This window comes from Physeter macrocephalus, unplaced genomic scaffold (genome assembly GCF_002837175.3).
Source record: "Physeter macrocephalus isolate SW-GA unplaced genomic scaffold, ASM283717v5 random_1702, whole genome shotgun sequence".
Taxonomy (NCBI): domain Eukaryota; kingdom Metazoa; phylum Chordata; class Mammalia; order Artiodactyla; family Physeteridae; genus Physeter; species Physeter macrocephalus.
Genome location: NW_021146726.1, coordinates 1 through 25,000, shown reverse-complemented (window position 1 = coordinate 25,000; position 25,000 = coordinate 1). Strand labels below are relative to the sequence as shown.

Sequence of the window (25,000 nt, the reverse complement as noted above, 5' to 3'; positions counted from 1 at the left end):
GCCCCCGCTCGCCACAACTAGAGAGAGCCTGTGCAAAGCAACGAAGACCCAACACAGCCAAAAATAAATAAATAAATAAATAAATTTATTTATTAAAAAAAAAGTTAAGTCACGCCACCATGTCATTTGTCACCTTCTCATCTTACTTTGACAGAAAGCCAAAGTCCTTCCATTAACCCCCAAAGCATCCCATGATCTGATCCACTCCTCCCACCCCCTTACCTCTCTGGAAAATGCTCCCACCTCAAAACCCTGTAGTTGTTCCCTCTTCCTGGTATGTTCTTGTCCCAGATACCTGTATGGCTCATTCACAACTTTTCAGCCTTTACTTAAATGCCACCTTCTCAGAAAGGCCTTCACTGTCTACCCTATCTAAAATTGCACCCCTCCTCACACGTCTTGTCCTCCTTCCCTGCTTTGCTTTTTCACATTTAAAAAAAATTAATAGACTTTATTTCTTAGAGCAGTTTTAGGTTATAGAAAAGTTGAGCAGAAATTACAGAGAGTTTCCATATGCTTCCTTTCCCCTAGTTTCTCCTGTTATTAACATCTTGTATTAGTGGTACATTTGTTAAAATTAATGAATCAATATTGGTACATTATTAATTAAAGTCCATATCTTACGCTAGGGCTTTTGACAAATGTATAATGTCATGTAACAACTATTACAGTGTCATAAAGAATAGTTTTTTTTTAATTAATAATTTATTTTTGGCTGCCTTGGGTTTTTGCTGCTGCACGCTTTTTCTAGTTATGAGGGGGGGCTACTCTTCATTGTGGTGCGCGGGCTTTTCATTGCAGTGGTTTCTCTTGTTGTGGACCACGGGCTCTAGATGCGCGAGCCCAGTAGTTGTGGCACATGGGCTTAGTTGCTCCGTGGCACGTGGGATCTTCCTGGACCAGGGATGGAACCCGTGTGCAACGAAGACCCAACACAGCCAAAAATAAATAAATAAATAAATAAATTTATTTATTAAAAAAAAAGTTAAGTCACGCCACCATGTCATTTGTCACCTTCTCATCTTACTTTGACAGAAAGCCAAAGTCCTTCCATTAACCCCCAAAGCATCCCATGATCTGATCCACTCCTCCCACCCCCTTACCTCTCTGGAAAATGCTCCCACCTCAAAACCCTGTAGTTGTTCCCTCTTCCTGGTATGTTCTTGTCCCAGATACCTGTATGGCTCATTCACAACTTTTCAGCCTTTACTTAAATGCCACCTTCTCAGAAAGGCCTTCACTGTCTACCCTATCTAAAATTGCACCCCTCCTCACACGTCTTGTCCTCCTTCCCTGCTTTGCTTTTTCACATTTAAAAAAAATTAATAGACTTTATTTCTTAGAGCAGTTTTAGGTTATAGAAAAGTTGAGCAGAAATTACAGAGAGTTTCCATATGCTTCCTTTCCCCTAGTTTCTCCTGTTATTAACATCTTGTATTAGTGGTACATTTGTTAAAATTAATGAATCAATATTGGTACATTATTAATTAAAGTCCATATCTTACGCTAGGGCTTTTGACAAATGTATAATGTCATGTAACAACTATTACAGTGTCATAAAGAATAGTTTTTTTTTAATTAATAATTTATTTTTGGCTGCCTTGGGTTTTTGCTGCTGCACGCTTTTTCTAGTTATGAGGGGGGGCTACTCTTCATTGTGGTGCGCGGGCTTTTCATTGCAGTGGTTTCTCTTGTTGTGGACCACGGGCTCTAGATGCGCGAGCCCAGTAGTTGTGGCACATGGGCTTAGTTGCTCCGTGGCACGTGGGATCTTCCTGGACCAGGGATGGAACCCGTGTACCCTGCATTGGCAGGTGGATTCTTAACCACTGCGCCACCAGGGAAGTCCCAAGAATAGTTTTACTACACTAAAAATCCCCTATACTCCACCCTTTCATCCCTCCCTCCATCCAAAACCTTAGCAACTACTGATCTTTGTTTCCATAGTTTTGTCTTTTCCAGAATGTCACATAGTTGGAATCATACAGTATATAGCCCTTTCAGATTAGCTTCTTTCACTTAGCAATGTGCATTTAAAGTTCTTCCATGTCTTTTCATGGCTTGATAGCCCTGCTTTGTTTTTCTCCTCGGCAATTTCTTACATGGTTCTGTATATTTTTCACTTATCATATTTATTGTCTTGTCCACAGGAATGTATGTGTCACAAGGACAGGGATTCTTGTCTGTTCTGTTCACTGCTGTATATCCAGTGCCCACAACAGTGTCTTATAGACGGTGCTCAAGAAGTATTAGTTGAACTAAAATATTTCTTAAATACAATTAGTGTATCTAATTGAAGAACAAACCTATCCAGAACCCTCCTGGCAAGGGAATATGTGAAAAAGCGTTTAGCTGTCTGCACTCTAAGAATTTCAACTCCACTGCCTTCGACCTTGGGCAAGTGACCTAACCGAACCTGTCTGTGCCAGTTTCCTGCTCAGTAATATGGAGCTAATAATAGCACTTCCCTCACAGGGTTTTGGTAACGATTAAATGAGTTACTATACATAAATTCTCATAATAGGTCCCACACATAGTGCGTGTATATGAGTAGTAATTATGGCTCCATACAGGAAGACTCAGAGAAGGAGATGAGAATGGAATGCCGGTTGGCTACATCCAGTATGCGATTCTAGTTAGTTGTTCAGAGGTGGACGAGGCGCCGTGAGCTGGAGCAATTGCAGGCAACCTTGAGAAGGACGGCGCCGGAAAGGGGGGCACTAATCCCATTTGCCCATCGCTTTACAAAGCACTTTTACATTCTAAACGCTTGAAATCCTCACAATCATGTCTGGTGGGCATTATGATCCCAATTTTATCCATGAAAAAAACTGGTTCGGGGAGGTTGAACGACTTGCCCGATGGAACCATGTGATAAGTGGTGGAGGTTCTGATTCACATCTCAATACAGTCGCTATTACCCACGCAAACTCTCAGGGCGCGCCAGTGTCCGGGGTCCAGGGGTCCTGGACAGGGTAACAGAACCACCTTAATAACAACATCCAGGTTGTTAGCGGCTGTGTGCAAGGCAGGATGTGCAGGCTCGCAGGCCGGCTAGGGTGTGCGAGAGCTGGCACGCTGGACTTGCAGACGAATTCTGCAAGCGCTTGCGGATTAGAGAGTATCAAGGTAACTCAATTTCCTAGCATCCCCTCCCCTTCCCCCGCCTCCAGGGGGCGGGGTAACAAAGCGCGGGAAAACCGGCCTCGACTCCACCCCCTACCCCGTGCTGTGGGCGGGGAAAGGAGAACTCTTAAATGGGTAACGGACACGGGGCGTGTTTCCCCCTCCCCCATCCCCGTGCTTAGGAAGCGTTCCACAATGCCGCTTTAAGATCCCTTTGGAAATGGCCCAGGCCACGCCAGCACACTAACGTCACCTCTCCCCTACTTCCGGTCTGCAAGCCCGTCCCAGGTTTCAGGTGCCGGTGCCTTCCACACTCCAAATCCCGCCCCCGTTACAAGCCCTCCTGCAGAGGGAGGAGCAGTGGGTGACGCCATCGCCCAGGAGCTAGCCCGTGCGAGGACCCCATCCGTTCAGATTATATGACGATTTAGACAGTGGGAAAACCGCGAGGAAATGGTCAACCGGATGACGTGATGCTTTCGGTGACGTCCCATTCTGTGACTTCTGCACGGCATGACTGACATTGGGGTTTAGCTTGAGAAAACACCACAAATGGATCAACACATCCGGGCTCCACTCGGAGCCAACGCGGTTCTCCTCAACCTGCCCAACAAATAGAAGCAGAGTTCTCTAAATTTGCATAAGTGAACTGCAGGCTTCAGGGATCGCGGCCAATAGGGAGTGAGGGGGCGGAGACGCACCTGGGATAGTCACCTCCTCCTGTAGGAAAGCAGGGAATCAGACTGGCTTCTTTTTAAACGACAGTGGTGGAGGCCAATCATTTTTGAGATGCACAGATGGGGCAGTGGGCCCCGGCGTAACCAATGTGAAGAAGCATCTCCAGAAGGACTAGGCTTCTTGCCCAATGAGGCTGGGAAGCCTGTGCGGAGCTGTTTCCGAGCGGCAGTACTTAAGACCAACCCAGTACGGAGCTGGGCGGGGCGTAGTACTGAACGACGGGGGTATTGACCAATGGCGAGTGCGAAAGCGGGCAGCCCAGACCTGGAACGCGAAGGGAGCTGAGGGAGGGGGAGGCTGAACGGGAGAGAAGCAGGAAGTAGCGGCGGTCGTGGGGAGGGCGGCGGCGGCGGCGGCGGCAGCGACCGGAGCAGGGAAGAGACCGCCGGGTCTCGGCCCGCATTGGGAGCGGAACAAGTAAGTGTGCCTGGGGTAAATACCCGCCTTTGTCCCCGCCCCCTGGGGGGGCGGGTTAATACCCCCGCCCCTCCCCCACTTGGTCAACTACCCCCCTCTCCGCGCCGCCCCCCGGGATGGCTTCTACCGGGGCCCCGACGTCGCCCTCATTCCTTGGGGCCCGTGGGCGAAAGTCCTAGCCTATTGAAAGCACAGCCCCTAGTAGGGTAAACGTGGAGAGGGGGTCGGGGTCCCCAACTCCTGGCGCCCCCAGCCCGAGAGGCGTCCGAAGCGCGGCCCGGGGACTGGAAGCTGCGGGATGTCGCGACCTAAAATGGTGTCCGGGGGTGGGGGCGGGGGAACTGGGCCAGGCCGGAGTGGAGCCTGCACCCCGACTGGGCACGGGTCAGCGTCCGGGCCCGGACGGGACCCAGGCTCGTGCCCCAGGCCGCGGCGTGCCTTCCGATTCCTCCCCAGTCTCGAGAGAGCCTCGGGAGCCCTCGGGGGAGGAGGCTGCGCTGCGCAGGGAGGGAGGGGAGGAGGTCGGAGTTGGGACGGACCCCGGCTGGAGAGCTGCGAGTCTGGCAAAAACTGTCCCCTCCCCACTACTCTCTTTCCACGCCTCCCCTGCTCCGGTGTAGTCTTGGGCCGGGAGGTGCTGCGCGGCAGCTCCCCGAGGGCCTGGCCTGGCCAAGGCCCGTCCTTCCCTTAGTACGCTGGTGAGAGCTAGAAAAGCGCGGCGCGCCTCAGTTTCCCCTCTGGCTTCTCACGTGTACACCCCGCCCCTTTTCCGCAACCCTGGACATGCTCCCCGCGCCGGTCCTCGGCAGATGGCAGGGACTTAATTCCGGCCGCTGCCCAGCTTGGCGGCAGCCTAATCACCCCTGGCCGCCGGCCCCTAGCCCTCCTCTGCACAGCAGGCCCCGGGCCAGGGAAAGGGACGTGGAGCCCCCACCCGACCCAGGCCAGTTCACCCTCTTCCTGTTCAGCCCCTTCCTTTGGCTTTTGGGGAAGAACAGAGGGAAGGAGGGGGGCTGGAGCCCAAGAGACAGGGCGCAGCAGCCGCAGAAAGGCCTGAGCCGTGGGGCGGGGAAGCCTCTTCGGCCTTGAGCTCCGCTGCTTGATCTACTGTCTGCTCCTGGCTCTCCGATGACCTCTAAGTCACTTGGACGCCAACGGGGGAGTTGCTTGGGGGAGGCAAGTTTGCAGATGTTTTCTCATAGTCCCCACTGATCTGGGCTCCACCAGCCCACTTTTCTGAGGGTTTGAGTGGAAGGTAGCTCTGGTCTCTCGGGGTCCGGAGGGAGCCGGCCAGGGTAGGGCCCTAGCGATCCAGCTGGGCAGAGGCAAGGGGCGGAGGGCTTTGTTTAAACCCAGGTCCTGTAAATTAAGTAGAGGGGGATGAGAGGAGCACTCCCCTTTCGTTCTTCCTCTAGTTGGTACCCTCTCCCTCCACCTCCCCATTTTGGTCCCAGCAATGCCAGCTGCCACCTGCTGGGACTATCTCCAGTTACAGTCTAAAGGCTGGAAAGAGGTGAGAGAATTGGCCCTGGGAAATGGCTTGCCTTGTGGGCAGGGAATGTGGAGGGAAAGAGACTTCTTCAGTTGCTTCTTCCTAGGTATAGAAACACTTGTGGGGAGAAATGGGTAGGGAACACACCTGGGTCCCCCACAAGCTCTAGGCTGGCCTTCTTGTTGGTTTAGTGCCACGTAAGTCTTGTGGGACCTTTTTTTTTTTTGTACTGGGACAGATGGGGGTTGGGTGAGACTTCCTGGGCCACTGTTGCCAAGGGAAAATGAAAAGGGTGAGGAGTGTGAGTTGGGGATAAACTGGGGTGAGGAGCTCAGAGCAGAAATGACAGGGGTGAGGGGCCTGGCTTTTCCCCATTGTGGCAGCTCTGCTGGATAAGCTCATACCCTGGAGTTTTAGCTTTGAGAGAGCAAGATGGGGAGGGAGGGAGGGAGGGAAGGAGGAGGGGTTGGCTTGGGGAGGGCCAGGCACTCTTGGGAAGGTAGGTGAGCGAGCAGCAGGTGTTTGTGACAGGAGAGGCCTAGGCTGGGGCCCTTGTGACCAGACTGCTGTTATGGTTTTCCTGTTTCTTCTCTTTGTCTCTTTCTGTTCCTGTGTCTTATTCTTTCCATCTTGGTCTCTTGGGTAACTTCCCTGAGCCCACTTCTCCCTGTTAACCAAGCTAGATCTCCAGGTGCCAGTAATGACCCCAAGTGGCCCAGACTTGAGCTTACATGACCCCTGACTCTTGTCTCTGACCCCAGCCCTAGATTTCCAGTGCTTATTCCCTCCCAGCTCCTTTTCGACCTGGCATATCCTTGTTGTCCTAGCTGTAATAATAAATCATACTCTGGGTTCTAGCTCTCACGTTCATGATTCATATCATGCTCAGAACAACCCTATGATATATAGATTACTTGTCCCCTCTTTCAGACAGCAAAAGTAAGGCGGTGGAGTAACTTGCTTATACAGCAAGCCATTGATAAGGCTGGAACTAGAATCAATTCTTACATCTTGTCTTAAATCACATGCCCCTTTGTACACATGGCCTTTCAGATCTCTGTGGACCCCCAGAAGATCCATGAAGAATATGAATGGATCCCATGCTGCCATGAATGAGCCCTTAAACCTAGAGCATCATGTACATCCTCCTCCTTAATAGTAGTATTGATTAATTGATTCTGTGCTGGGCACAGGAGGGGTTGAAGTGGTTTCAACTAAGATGCTCACTGAACTCCCTCCGTCTCTACTCCCTTATCCCTATTTTTTTTTTTAAGATTTATTTATTATTTATTTATTTATGGCTGTGTCAGGTCTTAGTTGCGGCATGCAGGATCTTCGCTGAGGCATGTAGTATCTTTCGTTGTGGTGCGTGGGCTTCTCTCTAGTTGTGGCACGCAGGCTCCAGGGCACGTGGGCTCTGCATTTTGCGGCCTGCGAGCTCTCTAGTTGAAGCGTACAAGCTCAGTATTTGTGGCGCGTGGGCTTAGTTGCCCCCAGCCACGGCACGTGGGATCTTAGTTCCCTGACCAGGGATCAAACCCGCGTCCCCTGCGTTGGAAGGTGGATTCTTTACCACTGGACCACCAGGGAAGTCCCTTTTATCTGTATTTCTGAGAAGTCTCTTTTCCTTTGCTTTCTCTGGATTTTGGTGTCCTTCCTGGAATGTGCATACTACATTCCTTTCAATTTTAGGGTTTGGCAAAACAGGTGCCTCCACCAGGTCTCTAGGATTTGCACTATGGTGGAGGTGTACCCAAGTCAGAGTGTGCGTGGCTTCTGAGAGCGGATGAATTTGGAGATCTTGAGGGAGGAGGTCCAGTGTTCCTGCTTCCAGAGGTCTCAGTTTCTCCCTCTTTTTCCTGTTTTCCTCAGGTCTGGGATCTGTTGCCATGGGGGACATGAAGACCCCTGATTTTGATGACCTCCTTGCTGCCTTTGACATCCCCGACATTGATGCAAATGAAGCCATCCACTCTGGGCCAGAAGAAAATGAGGGGCCAGGAGGCCCAGGGAAGCCAGAACCCAGTGTAGGAGGTGAATCTGGAGAAGCAACAGCAGCAGCTGCCGGGGATGGCCCTGGTTTGCCCGCCCAGGCTTCTGACCATGGCCTGCCACCGCCAGACGTCTCAGCAGTCAGCGTCATTGTCAAGAACACTGTGTGTCCTGAGCAGTCAGAGTCCCTGGCTGGGAGTTCAGGAGGGGAAGAGGCCCGGGCTGGGGGAGTGACTAAGGAAGGGTCTATTGGACCTCGTCTGATGCAAAATGGTTTTGGGGGCCCTGAGCCATCCCTTCCAGGAACCCCGCACTCTCCAGCTCCTCCCAGTGGGGGTACCTGGAAAGAAAAATCCATGGAAGGCAAAGCTCCCCTGGACCTCTTTGCTCATTTTGGGCCTGAGCCAGGGGAGCACCCCGATCCCCTTCCTCCCTCTGCGCCCTCCCCACCTCGGGAAGGGGCCATGACCCCACCTCCTTTCTCCTCTCCCTTTGAGCTGGCCCGGGAGAATGGCCCAGCCCTGCTGCCCCCTGGTTCTCCCCCACTGCTGGGGGCCTTGAAGCAGGAAAGCTGCAGCCCTCTTCATCCCCAGAGCCTACCAGGCTCAGGCTCAGGCTCTAGCCCTGAGGCCACGGGCATCCCTGCCAGTGTCTCCCCTTCCCGGGTTGCAGGGGTGTCCTTCTTCAAGAAGTCTCCAGGGCACCAGAGCCCTCTTGCCTCCCCTAAAGGGCCCAGCTGTCAGCCCCTAAAGGAAGAAGAGGATGAGGGACCAGTGGACAAGTCTCCCCCAGGAAGTCCCCAGAGTCCCTCTAGTGGAGCCGAGGCTGCAGATGAGGACAGCAATGACTCCCCTGCCTCCTCCAGCTCCTCTAGGCCCCTCAAGGTACGGATTAAGACCATTAAAACATCCTGCGGGAATATCACAAGGACTGTAACCCGGGTTCCCTCAGACCCTGATCCCCCTGCCCCCTTGCCTGAAGGGGGCTTCCTGGCAGAGGCTAGCCTCCTGAAGCTGTCCCCCGCAACCCCGACCCCTGAGGGTCCAAAGGTGGTGAGTGTCCAGCTGGGTGATGGCACGAGGCTAAAGGGCACCGTGCTGCCCGTGGCCACCATCCAGAACGCAAGCACTGCCATGCTGATGGCAGCCAGTGTGGCCCGCAAAGCCGTGGTTCTGCCTGGAGGCACTGCCCCCAGCCCTAAGACGATGGCTAAGAATGTGCTGGGTCTGGTGCCCCAAGCGCTGCCCAAGGCTGAGGGGAGGGCAGGGCTGGGGGCCGGGGGGCAGAAGGTGAACGGTGCCTCGGTGGTGATGGTGCAGCCCTCTAAGCCGGCCACCGGGCCGGGGGCCGGGGGTGGCACGGTGATCTCACGGACCCAGTCCAGCCTGGTGGAGGCCTTCAACAAGATCCTCAACAGCAAGAACCTGCTGCCTGCCTACCGGCCAAACCTGAGTCCACCGGCTGAGGCCGGGCTGGCCCTGCCGCCCACGGGCTACCGCTGCCTCGAGTGTGGGGACGCCTTCTCGTTGGAGAAGAGCCTGGCGCGACACTATGACCGCCGGAGCATGCGCATCGAGGTCACGTGCAACCACTGCGCCCGCCGCCTAGTCTTCTTCAACAAGTGCAGTCTGCTGCTGCATGCCCGTGAGCACAAGGACAAGGGGCTCGTCATGCAGTGCTCGCACCTGGTCATGAGGCCGGTGGCCCTGGACCAGATGGTGGGGCAGCCGGACATCACGCCCCTGCTGGCTGTCCCACCTGCCCTCGGACCTCCAGCCTTGCCTTCCTTGGGCAAGGGTGATGGGGCCGTGACCTCCTCCGCCGTTACTGCAGTTGCCGCTGAGGCCCCTGTGCTGCCACTCTCAGCCGAGCCGCCTGCTGCCCCTGCCGCCTCTGCTTACACCTGCTTCCGCTGCCTGGAGTGCAAGGAGCAGTGCCGGGACAAGGCCGGCATGGCTGCCCACTTCCAGCAGCTCGGGCCCCCCGCCCCTGGTGCCACCAGCAATGTGAGTTACTTTTCTCAGCCCCTCCCTGGGACGGGGACAGCCAGATGCCACGGGGACAGGATCTAGGAAGGTGTGGGGGCTTGGTTAGGAGAAAGGATGGGGGACAGGCCACTCCTCACAGACTCACCTGGTTTCAACCCCCTCGACAGGTGTGCCCAACCTGCACCATGATGCTCCCCAATCGCTGCAGCTTCAGCGCCCACCAGCGCATGCATAAGAACCGACCTCCCCACGTCTGCCCTGAGTGCGGGGGCAACTTTCTGCAAGCCAATTTTCAGACCCACCTCCGGGAGGCCTGTCTGCATTTCTCTCGCCGCGTAGGCTACAGGTGCCTCCCACCTCTCCTCTCAGTAGTCCCTCAACACTTTTCCTCCTGTACTTGGTGGTCTCATGGCTCCTGGGACCAGCCTTTCGGATGGCCTCTCACTGTGGCGAGCCCCATCTCTCCTGTTGAATCACTCAGCCCTGGTGTGTTAGCAAACGCAGCCAGAGCGCTCTCTGCCTTGCCTTCATTCCCCACGGAGAGGGAGAAAGCAGGGCCCCCTCCGGAGCATCAGCTCTGCCTCTCTGCCTCCGCAGGCCTCCCTTGGGGAACTGGGTGCTGCAGCTCCCTCCTTCCTCCACTTGCTCATGTTCCACCGCTGATTAACTCCTTAGAGTCCACCCAGTCCCTGAGAATGAGTGTGGGGTTGGAGGTGGCCGTGGAGATGCCCCCAGCTCACCACGGCGCCTCCTACTTACTCCCCAAGGTGCCCCAGCTGTGCAGTGGTGTTTGGGGGTGTGAACTCCATCAAGTCCCACATCCAGACGTCACACTGCGAGGTTTTCCACAAGTGCCCCATCTGCCCCATGGCCTTCAAGTCTGCACCCAGCGCCCACGCCCACCTCTACACCCAGCATCCTAGCTTCCACACGCAGCAGGCCAAGTGAGACCTGGGGAGGGAGCGTGAGGAGGGGCGGGTGGAGGGGGCTGGGCCTCGATGCGGCAGGATGTCTGCACTGTCTTCTCCACCTGCCCAGGATGATCTACAAGTGCGCCATGTGTGACACAGTCTTCACTCACAAACCCCTCCTCTCCTCGCACTTCGACCAGCACTTGCTGCCCCAGCGTGTCAGCGTCTTTAAGTGCCCATCTTGTCCTCTGCTTTTTGCCCAAAAAAGGACTATGCTGGAACATCTCAAGGTACAGGAGTCGAGGGACGGAGGCGGGGTGCTCAACTGTGTTGACCGGGGACCCCTCCAGAAGTGGGAGCAGGGGAGAAGCCGGGACTCTGGCAAAGCCAGGCCCTCCCCCACACCAGCCATCCCCCCTTGTCTCCCTCTCACAGAACACCCATCAGTCTGGGCGCTCGGGGGAGGAGACTCCTGGGAAAGGGGCCGGGGGTGGCCTTCTGACCCCCAAGACTGAGCCTGAGGAGCTGGCTGTGTCTCGGGGAGGAGCAGCTGCCCCTACTGAGGAATCTTCTTCATCCTCAGAAGAGGAAGAACTGCCCAGCTCCCCTGAGCCCCCTCGCCCAACCAAACGGCCCCGGCGAGAACTGGGGAGCAAAGGCGTCAAGGGCGGGGGTGGGGGCCCTGGAGGCTGGACCTGTGGCCTTTGTCACTCCTGGTTCCCTGAGCGTGACGAGTATGTGGGTCACATGAAGAAGGAGCATGGCAAGGTGAGTGGGGTGCCCCCGGGGAGCAAGATGGGCTGGAGGGGCAGCACTGGGATTGACCTGTGTGGCAGTGGGGGTGGGGTCCTGCATGGAGCCTGGCTCTGAGACCCCCCAACCCCTGCTCTCCTAGTCAGTGAAAAAGTTTCCCTGTCGCCTGTGTGAGCGCTCCTTCTGCTCCGCCCCCAGCCTGAGGCGCCACGTCAGGGTCAATCACGAGGGCATCAAGCGAGTTTACCCATGCAGGTAACCCTTACCCCCTGGCCCGCTTCCTCTTTTCTGTCCGGCAGGGTGCCCCCAACCCTGGTTCCCCAAAATACCTTCCCACCTGCCTCTTAGGTCTGAGTGGACTGACGTTTGAGGCCTCCCTCTGCTCAAGCCACGAGCCTTGGTCTTTGGGCTGTGCCACTGGAGCCCACCCCGCCCGCTCTCCCCTTTAGGTATTGCACAGAGGGAAAACGCACCTTCAGCAGCCGCCTGATCCTGGAGAAACACGTCCAGGTCCGGCACGGCTTGCCGCTCGGGGCCCAGTCCCCTGGCCGGGGGAGCGCCCTGGCTCGGGGCCCTGGTGCCAGAGCCCAGGTAGGCGGAGGCCCACCCTGCTGCATGAGGGCTGTGGGAGCGGGAGCCTGCGTGGTTATAGCCAAGGCCGCAGGGAGCTGGGCAGTGGTGCCAGGGACGGTGGGGGGTGACAGGGAGTCCCAGTTGCTTCACTCTTCTCCAGGGGCCGGGACGGAAACGCCGCCAGTCCTCTGACTCTTGCAGTGAGGAGCCTGACAGCACGACACCTCCAGCCAAGTCCCCCAGGGGCGGCCCCGGGGCAGGAGGCCACGGCCCCCTGCGCTACCGGAGCAGCAGCTCAGCGGAGCAGAGCCTCATGGTGGGGTTGAGGGTGGATGGCGGTGCCCAGCAGTGCCTCGACTGCGGCTTGTGCTTCGCCTCCCCTGGCTCCCTGAGCCGGCACCGTTTCATCAGCCACAAGAAGAAACGGGGTGTGGGGAGTGCCAGTGCCCTGGGCCTGGGGGATGGGGAGGAAGAAGCCCCCCCTCCTTCCAGGTCTGACCCAGAGGGGGGAGATTCACCCTTGCCAGCTTCTGGGGGCCCACTGACATGTAAGGTCTGTGGCAAGAGCTGCGACAGCCCTCTCAACCTCAAGACCCATTTCCGCACACACGGCATGGCGTTCATCAGGGCTCGGCAAGGGGGCAGTGGGGACAACTAGGGCCCAGGCCTGGACTCACTAGCCCCTTCCCTCTTCCTTGGGAGCCTGGGTCACTGCTGCTGCCTGGTCCCTGGGCTGGGGAGTTCCATTAGAATTCATGTTTTGTTCAATTCCTCTCCCGCTAACCCCCAAGGACAAGCTTTTGAGAATGGTAGTTATTTGAGGTTCCTGCCTTGGGTTTGGCCCTTGGGTCCTAGTAGAGTGGGTCCTCCATTCCTTCTTAGCCCAACACTAATTATTTTCTTGCTGCAGTTCCCCATGTGGGACGGGGGGGTGGGAGGACGGGAAGGCCCCATGCTGGGGTGGTCAGGGGCACTCCTCAACCCCTGTGGGCACAGATGGCAGCCCTGGCCTTGCCCTAGTGCCCCCCTCAGACTCCCTGGCACTCAAGCCCTCCACCCCTGCAGTGCCTTTCACTTATCTTTTTTTTCCCCCAGAAACCCGGGGTGGGGGGTGGGGGGTTGGTGGAGACGAGTCCTGTCAAGGGGGTCCCAGGGAGGAGGGGACAGGCTCTCAGGAATCCTTTATTCTTGTAGTAATAATAATACTAACAAACAGTGGGGGAAATGGGAAGGAGAAAACCAGACCATTAAAACTGCTCGTGGTTTAATCCCCATTCAAGCTCCTCTTTTTATGTGACTTAGACAATGTGGACGTGTCTGGAATGGGGTGCGTGACAAAGCTGGGAAGGCCCTTCTTCAGGGAAGCGGTGGTATTGACCGGGACAGGCAGGGAAAAAGCCATCTTTCTCCACCTCGTTCTGTGTGGTGCCTTTTGTATCCTGGACACTGAGGCATCTGTTCACTCCCTACCCCTGAAAAAAAAAAAAAACTCAGAAATGACACAGATGGCTAACTAAGGACTTTATTTCAAACAAAAATTAAAAATAAAAAATTGAGAGCTATTTCCCTGGGTGTGGGGAAGGGATAAGGGCAAGGAATTCCCCACGGCTAGGCCAATACCCTCAGACTGAAGGGGCTGTGATCCTTCCCTTCCTCACTCCTGGGATGGGGAACCTCAGCAAGTGCAGGACCCTATGCCAAAGCCCACCTACCAAGGGGAACTCGGGCTAGGGGTCAGTCCCTGGGAGGTGACAGAGTGGGGCAGCAGCATGGCCAAAGGCCAACCACAGGATCAAGTCCTTAGTACCAAGAACCTACTCTTTTCTCCTTCCTGGGACCCAGGACACATTAAGAGGATGGCCTGCGGAAAGAACCTCTTGAACCCTAGTGAGGAGAAGAAAGGCCCCAGTGTCCCTCACATTTATCACTTTTCTCTGGAGGGCAGTAAGCCCTGGAGTCTGTCAGGTGGTAATACTGACACAGCTGGCGGGGGGGCGGCAGGGAAGCCCCAGCAAGTCTGGACCCCACGGCTGGTTCTCCCAACCCCCCTGGCAAGCTCTACAGTTACCACATGATCCTCTCTGTATTTCTTGCCTTCCATTTCCCTTGGTGGATGGCTGGGTGGGTGGGGCTTCCTGGTTTAGGGTTTCTCTGACAAGGGCCTTCCCAGGGAGGGTCCCCTGAATCCCCCACGGCTCCAGGGCCTGAGAAGGAGAATGTCACATGATGCCGTTGGTGAGGTACTGGAAGCCATCGTAGAGTTTGGTGGTGATGGACCGCATGCTGCCATCCACCATCTGCTCCACCAGCAGCTGGAGCTGCTCCTCAGTCATGCTCATGTGGAACCTCTCCTTGAGGTTGCGGATGGTACTGGAGCCATGGAAGCAAGGAAGCTGTGAACCTGGGGGCAGCAGCAAGGGAACAGAGTCATGGAGGGAAAGGAGGGAGCGGCAGTGGTAACAGCTGCCACAGTCAGTGCAGAGCCGGGCTATCTAAGGAGCCCCTTTCCTCCCACCTCAGAGAGCTCCCTGACAGTGTGGATGCAGTTCTGCTTGGGCAGAGACGGGAGAATTGGCAGGAGGCCCTTCTTGAGCCCTTCTTTATCCCACAATCCTAAGCCCCTCTAGGTGAGGGCACGACGGCAGAGGGCCAACACATCTCCCCCAGTAAGGGCGGAGGGAGCAGCCTTAGGACCCAGAGGGAAGGCTGGGAAGTGTCTAGGGAATGGGCCCTGAACTGGGCACTTATCTGGTTGCAGGCCTCTGCCTATGCTACGTCTGACACTCACAGATGACCTGGGCCACCATCATCACGGGGCCAGATGGGGATGCTCCTGAGCAACAGCGACAACCTGTGGGGTGGGGGCAGGGATGGGGAGGAGGAGACTGGCAGCTCAGACCGGGTGGACACCACAGCCTTGAGGAAATGGGGACGAGGGCCCAGGGATCCTGGACAAAAAGACTGTAGATGGCAAGGCCATGAGGAAACAGCAGTGAAAGTAGATAAAGATGAGAGAGGAACCCGTCTCGGCTCAGAGCAGAAGGGGTGAGTATCGGGACAGGGAATGAGTCTGAGGAGAGGGCAATCAGAGGTCAAAGGCCAATGACTGAAAACCCCTGAGTTGGTGAAGAGCCGAGCGATGGAAGTTAAACAAGGGGTGGGGAGATGAGAAGGGACCAGGAGGCTGGAGATGGGACTGTTCTTTCCCTGAATGCACCTAGGAGGTAGTTTCTGCTGCCTCGCCCTCCCACCCCCAGGACTAACTCTGTCAGGAATCAGGAGGAATGTGCTGAAGGAGAAACGGCACCGGATCAGAGCTGGAAACCCTCTGGGAGGCCCCACCCCCAGTCTTGAGGTGTAATCAACTTTCTGGAGGTTCCATGCCCCAGGGCCCCAACGTAAGTGGGAATCCCGGGGCACTATGGGTACCGCCCTATCGCCAAACGCCTGGCTTCTCCCCAGCCCCACCTTGCTGCATGATCTCCACGATCTGCACCACCTTATCCATGTGTTTCCGAGCAGCAATCAGCCCCTGCAGCATCAGCATCTTGTAGTAGTTGAACATGTCACCATCCAGGCCGCCCATCACCTGGGAGGAGAGGAGAGAGCTGTGTGCGCAAAGGGGCTCAGTGTCAGAACTTCCTCCCTTGGGCAAACGTGCCAAACTCCGTTACTTCCCCAACTCTTATCAGGCAGGAAGCCTCCCAGGACATCCAACCTCACCCTGACTTACTGCCATTTCTGTTCTGTTTGTCCCCATTTGGGGGGAGCCCATCAGCTCCCCATCCCACGACAGAAAGAACACAGTGAGGCACCTCTCCTTCCTGACTCACGTCTACAAACTCTGTGGTCAGTTTAAAGGCTGATGTCTCAAAGCCCAGGTTTCGGGGTGAGCTGGACAGGATGAAGCCAAAATCGATGTGGATGATGTGGCCTTCTGCGTCCAACAGGATATTCCCATTGTGTCTGAGGAGGGGGCAGAGGAGAGGAAGAGGCAGTAGTAAGTCCCACTACTGAGGTGGGAGCTTCAAGCTGCAACACACTGGCCACAAGACACCAGGCAAGGGCCCTGCCACGTTTCCTGCTGCCTATAACTCTGGGTCCAACCTCCTAGAACCCAAAGCTAGCAGTGAGAAGAAAGGAAATCAGAAAGGTAAACTGCTAACAAAGCCTGTGGGGTCTCATTTGCTATCATTAACAGCTTAATAAAATAGGTTAAGATTATCCAGATTTCCCAGTAATTGTGATTCTAAGCACACAAGCCAATCCCAATCTAGCAGAGAACTGGGAAGCTAGGAAAGAAGGCCTCTGCCCTCCAACCGGCTGTTACAGAGGCCAAGCACTTGGCTTAGGGGGAGGCCTCCAGTCACAACCTAATTACCTGTGTTCTGTTTGTAACTCCTATCGGCCCATTGCAGATCAGAAGCCCCACCCCACCGGAAGGGAGCTGAGATCCCGGGCTGAGTGGAGTTTAAATGTGAAATAGTGTGGGGCTTTGAGGAGTCAGTTTTAAATATCTGGTAAAACCACTTATGTAAAAAAATTCTCAGGAGGCAATTCCTACAGGCTAGCTGCTGGAAGAACAGTTAAAGGGAGATAAATCCTGGGTCTCTGTGATTCCCACATGAATGGCCAGTCAAAAGAGGAACAATTAGCATGCAAAGCGTGTGAGGCCTGGCCCATAACGGACCTCCTCAGTGTCAACAGAGGCTTTGTTAGGCTAAGAGCTCCCAGTCTTCGGCCACCTTCTCTGGGGTTGGTCTGACTGGCCAAAAGACAGGGGACAGAGGGAGAACCCTGTCCCACCTGAGTCCTTCCCCCTCTGGGAAAGCATGACAAACTTAGCAACACATACAATCTTGAAAGTCAGAAAGTTTTAGATGTCCTAGTCCAGCCTCTCATTTTACAGGTGAGAGGTGAGGAAACAGAGGCCCTGAGAGGAAAACTGACTGACTTGTCCAAGGTCCCAGGCCAGTGAGAGGCAGTTTCTCTCTCTCCTTAAGTGCTGGAGTTAGCTCCAAACGCAAATCTACGGGGGACTCATTCTGAAGCAGTTAAGGAGACCTTCAACTGCTTCTAGCTTGGGGCCTCCTTCACTGCTGCCACTTCTCTCCAGTGGATGAGTCCATTCATGACTTGACTACATCTACTCTTTTTTGAGTTATGAAAGGTTTACCAGCTGCCTGTCCCCCTCTCTCCCTTTTAAAGGATGGACTCCCATCTTCCAAATATATTAGTCTCCTAAGGAAAAGCCCAGAGGCCTGACTAGCACCTGCTTCCCTGCCTCCACTTACTCAACCCAGGGGTTCAGGCTCCAGGCTCTCTGGGCCCTGGGTTCCAAATGCTGACTCTTTAGGGACAGTCTAAAGCTTGCAACCAGATTCCTTATAAATAATGACATTTCCCTCAGTCCTCAAATGCAAAGCCTCTGCTGGCTTTATCTGTAAGGCTGGCAGGGTGGAAGGAGCACAGGTTCTGAAAGTTCCCTGACCCTTATTTCCCTCCTGAGGAAACACCTGTCTGACAGCATTTTCATCTGGTTTCAATATAAGAATGTCAGGTCAAACAGGCCCATGAAAAGATACTCAACATTGCTAATTATTAGAGAAATGCAAATCAAAACCAAAATGAGGTAACACCTCATACCAGTCAGAATGGCCATCATCAAAAAGTCTATAAATAATAAATGCTGGAGAGGGTGTGGAGAAAAGGGAATGTAAACTGGTGGAGCCACTACGGAAAACAGTATGGAGGTTCCTTAAAAAACTAAAATTAGGACTTCCCTGGTGGCACAGTGGTTAAGAATCCGCCTGCCAAAGCAGGGGACATGGGTTCGATCCCTGGTCCAGGGAGATCCCACATGCCGTGGAGCAACTAAGCCCATGTGCCACAACTACTGAGCCTGTGTGCCACAACTACTGAAGTCTGCACACCCTGGAGCCCGTGTTCCACAACAAAGAGAAGCCACCACAATGAGAAGCACGTGCACCGCAGCGAAGAGTAGCCCCCGCTCACCACAACTAGAGAAAGCTTGTGTGCAGCAAAGAAGACCCAACACAGCCAAAAATAAGTAAATAAAAAATAAAATAAAATAAAACTATTAAAAAAAACCCCTAAAATTAGAGTTATCATATGATCCAGCAATCCCCCTCCTGGGCTGTATCCGGAAAAGACAAAAACTCTAATTAGAAAAGATACATGCACTGGACTCCCCTGGTTGTGCAGTGGTTGAGAATCTGCCTGCCAATGCAGGGGACATGGGTTCAAGTCCTGGTCTGGGAAGATCCCACATGCCGCGGAGCAACTAAGCCCATGCGCCACAACTACTGAGCCTGAGCTCTAGAGGTGGTGAGCCACAACTACTGAAGCTCGCATGCCTAGACCCCATGCTCCACAACAAGAGAAGCCACCGCAATGAGAAGACCACGCACCGCAACGAAGAGTAGCCCCCGCTCACAGCAACTAGAGAAAGCCCACGCACAGCAGCGAAGGCCCAACGCAGCCGAAAATAAATAAATAAATTAAAAAAAAAAAAAAGAAAAGATACATGCACCTCAATGTTCACTGCAGCATTATTTACAATAGCCAAGGCAAGGAAGCAACCTAAATGTCCATCAACAGATCAATGGATAAATAAGATGTGGTGTGTATGTGTGTATGTATGCGCGTGCACACACACACACACACACACACACAGAGGAATATTACTCAGCCACAAAAAAGAATGAAATAATGCCATTTGCAGCAACAGGGATGGACCTAGAGATCATCATACTAAATGAAGGAAGTCAGAAAGACAAATATTATGTGGTATCACTTCTATGTGGAATCTAAAAAACTAATACAAATGAACTTATTCACAAAACAGAAACAGACTCACAGACACAGAAAACAAACTTATGATTACCAAAGGGGAAGGGGGCGATAAATTAGGAGTACGGGATTAACAGATACACACTACCATACATAAAATAAACAGGGGCTTCCCTGGTGGTGCAGTGGTTAAGAATCCCCCTGCCAATGCAAGGGATACGTGTTCGAGCCCTGGTCCGGGAAGGTCCCACATGCCGCGGAAGCAACTAAGCCCGTGTGCCACGACTACTGAGCCTGTGCTCTAGAGCCTGCCTGCCACAACTACTGAGCCCGCGTGCCACAACTACTGAAGCCCACGCACCTAGAGCCCGTGCTCTGCAACAAGAGAAGCCACCACATTGAGAAGCCCACACACTGCAATGAAGAGTAGCCCCTGCTCTCTGCAACTAAACGAAAGCCCGCATGCAGCAATGAGGACCCAATGCAACTAAATGATAAAATAAATAAATTAATTAAAAAATAATAATAATAAAATAAACAACAAGAATTTACTGTATAGCACAGGGAAGTGTAGTCAATATCTCGTAAAAACCTATAATGGAAAAGAATCTGAAAAAGAATATGTGTGTGTTGGGCTTCCCTGGTGGTGCAGTGGTTGAGAGTCCGCCTGCCAATGCAGGGAACACGGGTTCGTGCCCCGGTCCGGGAAGATCCCACATGCCGCGGAGCGGCTGCGCCCGTGGGCCATGGCCGCTGAGCCTGCGCGTCCGGAGCCTGTGCTCCGCAACGGGAGAGGCCACAACAGTGAGAGGCCTGCATACCGCAAAAAAAAAAAAAATGTATGTGTATATGTGTGTGTGTGTGTGTGTGTGTGTGTGTACATGAATCACTTTGTTATACACCTGAAACTAACACTATATTGCAAATCAACTATACTTCAATTAAAAAAAAAGAATGTTAGGCCATCATAGGCACTTAATAGATGCTAGATTTCTGATAAGCAGCTCTCTTTAGCTGATCTTAATGTGCTGCCGTATCACTGGAAGCACAGGCCACTGAATTAGTGCTTTCCCAGGACAGCTGCCCTATGCCCTCGGAGAGGCACAACTCACAGAAGCATTCTAGGTATTGACCCTGAGTCACTGTCTGGAGACAGTCTTAAAAAGCAGAGCCTCAAGGGTGTAATTATCTTTGTAAGGTATGTTGTTCATCTATATGCGAAGTTGAGCTTCATAAAGGTCTCATGATATCGAGAGAAATGACAGCTCTGGGCAAAACAACAGATACTTAAGAGTTTTGGAAATCATATGTTGGAACAAGGAGGAACGTTTAGGGCTGGGAGTTTCAACTCTGTGTCCACCACGTCTCTCACATCCATCTGCTCCTTTCTGCCGTCAGTCACCACCACTGCCCTCAGGCCAGGCCTCGCTACCTCTAGCTTCACTGCAAAGGCCCACGTACATCCAACCTCACCCACAGTGACAAAGGGCACATTCACTCAACACAGACTGGATCATGGCATTCCCTCTGCCTGCAGAATAAAACTCCTCATCCTCATAATGAAGGCCCCGCTAATCCGGCCTCAACTTATCTGACGTCACTGCTACTACTGTGCCATGCAGTGTGGCCCAAGCTTTAATCACCTCGAGCGGTTTCCTCTGCCTGGGACATCCTTCCCCCACAGCTTTCTCTGTCCTCATTCTCATTCGTCCTTCAAGACCCTGCTTGCTCAAACCCTTGCTCCTCCCATAAATCCTTCACTTCTTTGGCCCTTACCCTGGTACTTATCAGTCTGCCTCCTAGCCTTAATGGCACATGAACGTGTCTGTCTCTGCTTAAAATATGTTGTTTGTTTCATCTTTACATTTTGGCAATGGAAGGTTGTGAAGAATAAATGAAGGGACAGAGGGAACCCTGAAGAAAAGGTTAGGACAAGGGACAGGAATTCACCTACCTGTCCTTGACTTGCAGCAGGTAGCAGACCAAGCAGTAGCCAGCACAACTCTGCACAAAATTGCGCTGGGCACTGAGGAATGCCTCAGTAGTGTAACTGCCATGCTCCTGCAGGAAGTAATCGAGCAAGGAGAGCTGTGACTGTTTCTTCACCTGGTGGATAGACACAGCATTGACCACTGGTTCAATCATGCCACTGTCAGCCGAAATCACAAGAATCTTGTATGGCTTGATCCACAGGGGTACTCGCTCCTGTTCCCAAATGGACTGTGAGGAAACACAGAGGCACTGTGACTCTCTCTAAATGGGGGGAGGAGGCTAAAATCCCCTCTGTCCCCAACCTTGGACAGTTCCCATCTTTAGTGGCCTTGAATTCTAGGCCACCAAGTGAGTAAAACCCCCTGATCCCACTGAGAACCAGGAAGTTTTGAAAGGAAGTCCAGGGTCTGACAAGACACAGGGTGGCATGTGGGAAAAGGTATCTCATAGAGAGATATCCAAAAAAGGGAGGGAGAAGAGGAAACCTCGCTGTCACCTCCCAAGCTGGGTGAGTGGGAGCTATTAACCCAAGTTGAAAGAACAGGGAAAAAGACCAAAAAGGATTTAGGGTCAGAGAAAGTTTCTCCAGAAAATGAAAACATTTATATAAAGAACTGATTAAACAGGTGAAGTTGCTTGTAGGCAACTAATCTGGGGGTCAGGGATTGACATCTCAGCCCACTGCAACCCACTTGCTGCAAATCAGTTGGGAGTTCCGATCAGTGATCAGAACAGGTGCCAGTCACAAAAGGGCCACAAGAGGGCGCTGTGGAGCTGCTCCCGGGGCTGTACTTCCTGGTAGGAGCACCAGCTTAGTTTAACGTAAATCCAACTTAGACCTGGGCAGGAAGATGGTCCCCAGCAGAGCTCCCTGCAGAAGGACCTGCGTGATCACCTCAGGTGGGCTGCAGATGGGCTGAGTTTCCCTTCTTTTTCCCTCCCTTCTCTTACCTGCAGTTGCTTCAACACCTGGAAGGCCAGCAGCTCCTGCCGAAGGTCATCCCCACACTTGACAATGACTGACAGGAGCCGCCAATTGGGGAGATGGCCATAGGGGGAGCCCTCTCTAATACGCCTGTGAAGAGAAGCAAAAAGGTGTCAAAGGGTGATGCCAGGTTGAGGACACAGACACGGCTTCTATCAAAAATCCAAATCAAACTCCTCACGAGGTAAGGACTCAGACCGCCTGGGGGCCTGATGGATTTTGCGGGCGGGTGGTGGGCTGAGAGACAGTATGGATGGTGGACCCCACGCAACTCACCGCACTTTCTCCTGCCAGGGCTCTTTGAGAGCAACTGCAGAAGGGTCTTCTGGGTCTCGTTTGAAGGCTGTGGGGGTGTGAGCCAGCTGCTCCGAAAGGCGCCGTCTAGCAGGAAGAAACTATATCATTTGCTTGGAGGAGTTACCCCAGATCCTCATGTCCCTGTCTATGTCAGCATTTCCTGCACTGTTTCCTCGATTCTGGGCACACAGAGATAGAAACCTGGGCTGAGAGAGACTCATGGAAGGAAACACACCACTGATATCTTTTTGCTAACCTGGTGGTTTGTAATCATGTTCAATGCAGATTACCAGGCCCTGTCCATTTTCCTACCAAGATTCTGCATTCAGAACAGGTGTGGCTCCCGCATCTGCATTTCCAACAAGATCTCCTCCCTCTCCCTGGATTCTGACACGTGTGTCGTCAGACCCACTGTGGGAAACGCTGTTGCAATTCCTTCCTCTGGTGCTTTCATTCCTTTGGAGTCCTTTTAAAATTTAACTTCTTTCTGTATGTAGTAGCCCAGTAATTTCTCAACCCACACCTTCAATGCCTCAAGTTTGGTAGCCTCAGGACAGGACAGAGTAAGGAGAGAGAAGAGGGAAAGATACAGGCTGACAGAGAGGAAGGGGACAAAGAGAAAGGCAGTGCCTAAGAGAGGGATGAAAAATGACGGGCAACATGGTCTGGCCATACCGGATGTCGCCTGCTGCAATGAACACAGGCTCCTTGCTCTCCTGGCTGGTGATGCTGTCCACAGAGAACTGGGAGATGTTGTCACAGCTGTTGGTGTGCACTTCAGGGAGCTGGGGAGAGCAGGGGACTGCAGGTCAGACGCGCTGAGCACAGGGGTTGCCTCTTTCACCTCCTCCTCAGATCACCCTGCGTGCTGCCAACTCCATGACACCATCAGCCCACCCTTCCAAACCCGGCTCCAAAAAGCCTCCCCTGGTTACGCACCATCCTGACCACTTGGACCCCAAACTGTCTAGGCACCCCCCACACAGATCCTCTAGGAGTGTTTTTCAATGTGTCAACTACCTGCATCAGGATCACCTGGAATGCTGCTAAAACGTAGATCCCAAACCCCACCATCAATCTGAATTAGAATTACTGCGAATGGGATCTGGAAGTCTGAATTTCTAACAAGTTCTCCAGAAGACTTCTAACACACTCAAGTTTGCAAACCACTGCCATGACCATCACAGAAAGCTGAACTTTCAGCCTTATATTGAGAGCTCCCCAAGGCCAGGGATGCATTCTCCCTTAGGGTCCAGAAAAGACCCTCTCCAGGCTAGGTTCCTCTGAGCAATTTCTTCAACCTAAGTCATTCAGTCTTATCTCCCCATCTCTCTCTAACTATAAAATATTCTACCAGACCCCAAGGTCCATATCAAGTCCCTTCTTTACTCTTTCCTTTGTACAAGTGCATTTCTCCTTAACCCCATTGATCACTTACTGCACATTGCCTTGTTGTGTATCTTATACATAGATTTTTTTCTTAAATGTCTGCATCCAGTCTCCCCATTTGGACTGTAAGCTCAAGTACAGAGAGTCTGCCTTTTCACAAAGTGAAATCTGGTTGTGCTACAGCTCTAATAAAATCCTGCTCTGGATCCCTACAACCCCAGAACAAAATCCAAGTTTCTTTCCACAGCTTACAGGCTCCTTCTTACAATCTGGCCCATGACGGCCTCTCCAGCCTCATTCTTCACCACCTCCTCATCTCATGACCACACATCACAGCCACACAAAATTTCTTTCTATTCTTAAAATGGGCCAAGCTCTCTCATGTCTTCCAGTCTTTGCACTTGCTGTCTCCTCTGCCTGGAATACTCTGTACAGCTAATTCCTACCTACCTTCAGGCCTCAGCTGAGATATTATTTCCTCCAGGAAATCTTTTGGGGCGTGTCCAACCCCAAGTCTGGAATAAGTTCTACCTCCACCCTCAGGGGCTCCCATGACACCCCATCTTCTCCAGCACAACCTGGATCATACCACACTACATCTACCCGCTGACTGGCCTCGTTCTCTCTCCTATTAGGTCATAAGCCCCTTGCAGGCAGGGGCCAAGCCTTGTTTACTAGCACACAGCACTCAGGGCTGGCACAAAGGCCCTCCATAAACATTCCTTGAATGAATGAATGTATGACTGATTCTTCTCTGCATTCCTAAGACAACTTTATATCGCAGGTGTTCAATATATATTTTGATTAAATTTTTCACACTCCCCTGGGCTTACAAGTTCCTTCTTACAGTAAGCCTAAATTCTTCTTGCAGGAAAACGAGCTCCACCTGAATCTGTTCCAGACCAGAGCTGTTCAGAGCTGTCCCCTCTCACACCTGTCACTACCTACGGCACTCATTTGGGTACTTGCTTCAGCCTGCCTCAGGGTGTGTTGTGTTGTCTCAAATACACTGAAAGTTCCAGAATAGGTGCTGTGCCCTTGGAGCTCCCTCACCTCCACCTGCAGCTCGCCTATGTCATCCACCGACCAGGCCTCATCATCGTTGTCATAGTTGGGCACAGTGCTGAAGCTGCCTGCCCGCTGCTCGTGGGTGATGCCGCATTCAGGCAGGTTCTCTACAGACCGGGTGCTACGAATTCGGTTCTCCGGGATCCGGGCGGGGACGTTGGTGGTGTCAAAGTTTTCACATTCGAGGACTTCCACATAGATCAGGTAGGGAGCCTGCGGGTAAGTGGAAACAGTATTTGCAATTTACCTCCACCACTGTTCCCCCCAAACCTCAACTCTGCTAACACGGTTCTTCCTGCTGCCCACTCCTGCTCCAACCTGAATCCATCAGTCCCCTGACACCAGGAATGCCATATTTAGGGCAGGAACTTATCCTATGGGTGCTGCTACTTTGTGAGCTCCAATTCTTAGCGTCTTTCAGTTCTTTCCTTAATTAAAAACATACCTGTTTCCCTCTTCAGCCATG

The 25,000-nt window shown here is 53.1% G+C and overlaps 2 protein-coding genes across 3 annotated transcripts; one reads left to right on the top strand and one right to left on the bottom strand.

Moving 5' to 3' along the window:
* Nucleotides 1-4,144: 4,144 nt before the first annotated feature.
* On the top strand, nt 4,145-13,258 carry ZNF687 (zinc finger protein 687). Of its 2 annotated transcripts, XM_007130462.4 has the most exons (9): nt 4,145-4,281; nt 7,646-9,771; nt 9,921-10,099; nt 10,521-10,697; nt 10,792-10,954; nt 11,100-11,432; nt 11,560-11,672; nt 11,867-12,008; nt 12,151-13,258. In XM_007130462.4, the coding sequence occupies exons 2-9, from the start codon at nt 7,663-7,665 to the stop codon at nt 12,646-12,648; spliced, it is 3,714 nt and encodes a 1,237-aa protein (XP_007130524.1). In that variant the 5' UTR covers nt 4,145-4,281; nt 7,646-7,662; the 3' UTR covers nt 12,649-13,258. The 2 variants fall into 2 exon arrangements, with proteins under 2 accessions (XP_007130524.1, XP_028342799.1); XM_028486998.2 differs by lacking the exons at nt 11,867-12,008; nt 12,151-13,258 and adding an exon at nt 11,766-11,841 and having other exon boundaries at nt 4,148-4,281.
* A 236-nt stretch (nt 13,259-13,494) lies between these two features.
* LOC102989189 (phosphatidylinositol 4-kinase beta) lies at nt 13,495-24,765 on the bottom strand (the record flags this gene model as incomplete). Its single annotated transcript, XM_028486999.2, has 8 exons — nt 13,495-14,391; nt 15,459-15,579; nt 15,824-15,956; nt 20,758-21,023; nt 21,747-21,870; nt 22,057-22,161; nt 22,753-22,862; nt 24,520-24,765. Coding segments are annotated over 8 exons (1,287 nt in total), but the record flags the coding sequence as incomplete, so codon positions are not given.
* Between the last annotated feature and the right edge of the window lie 235 nt (nt 24,766-25,000).

Bases quoted from the DNA above. Each gene is read 5' to 3' on its own strand.
- ZNF687 (XM_007130462.4), top strand. From the start codon at position 7,663: ATGGGGGACATGAAGACCCCTGATTTTGATGACCTCCTTGCTGCCTTT. The intron at 10,955-11,099 runs GTACAGGAGTCG...TCCCTCTCACAG, and splicing joins CTATGCTGGAACATCTCAAG to AACACCCATCAGTCTGGGCG. The intron at 12,009-12,150 runs GTAGGCGGAGGC...ACTCTTCTCCAG, and splicing joins GCCCTGGTGCCAGAGCCCAG to GGGCCGGGACGGAAACGCCG.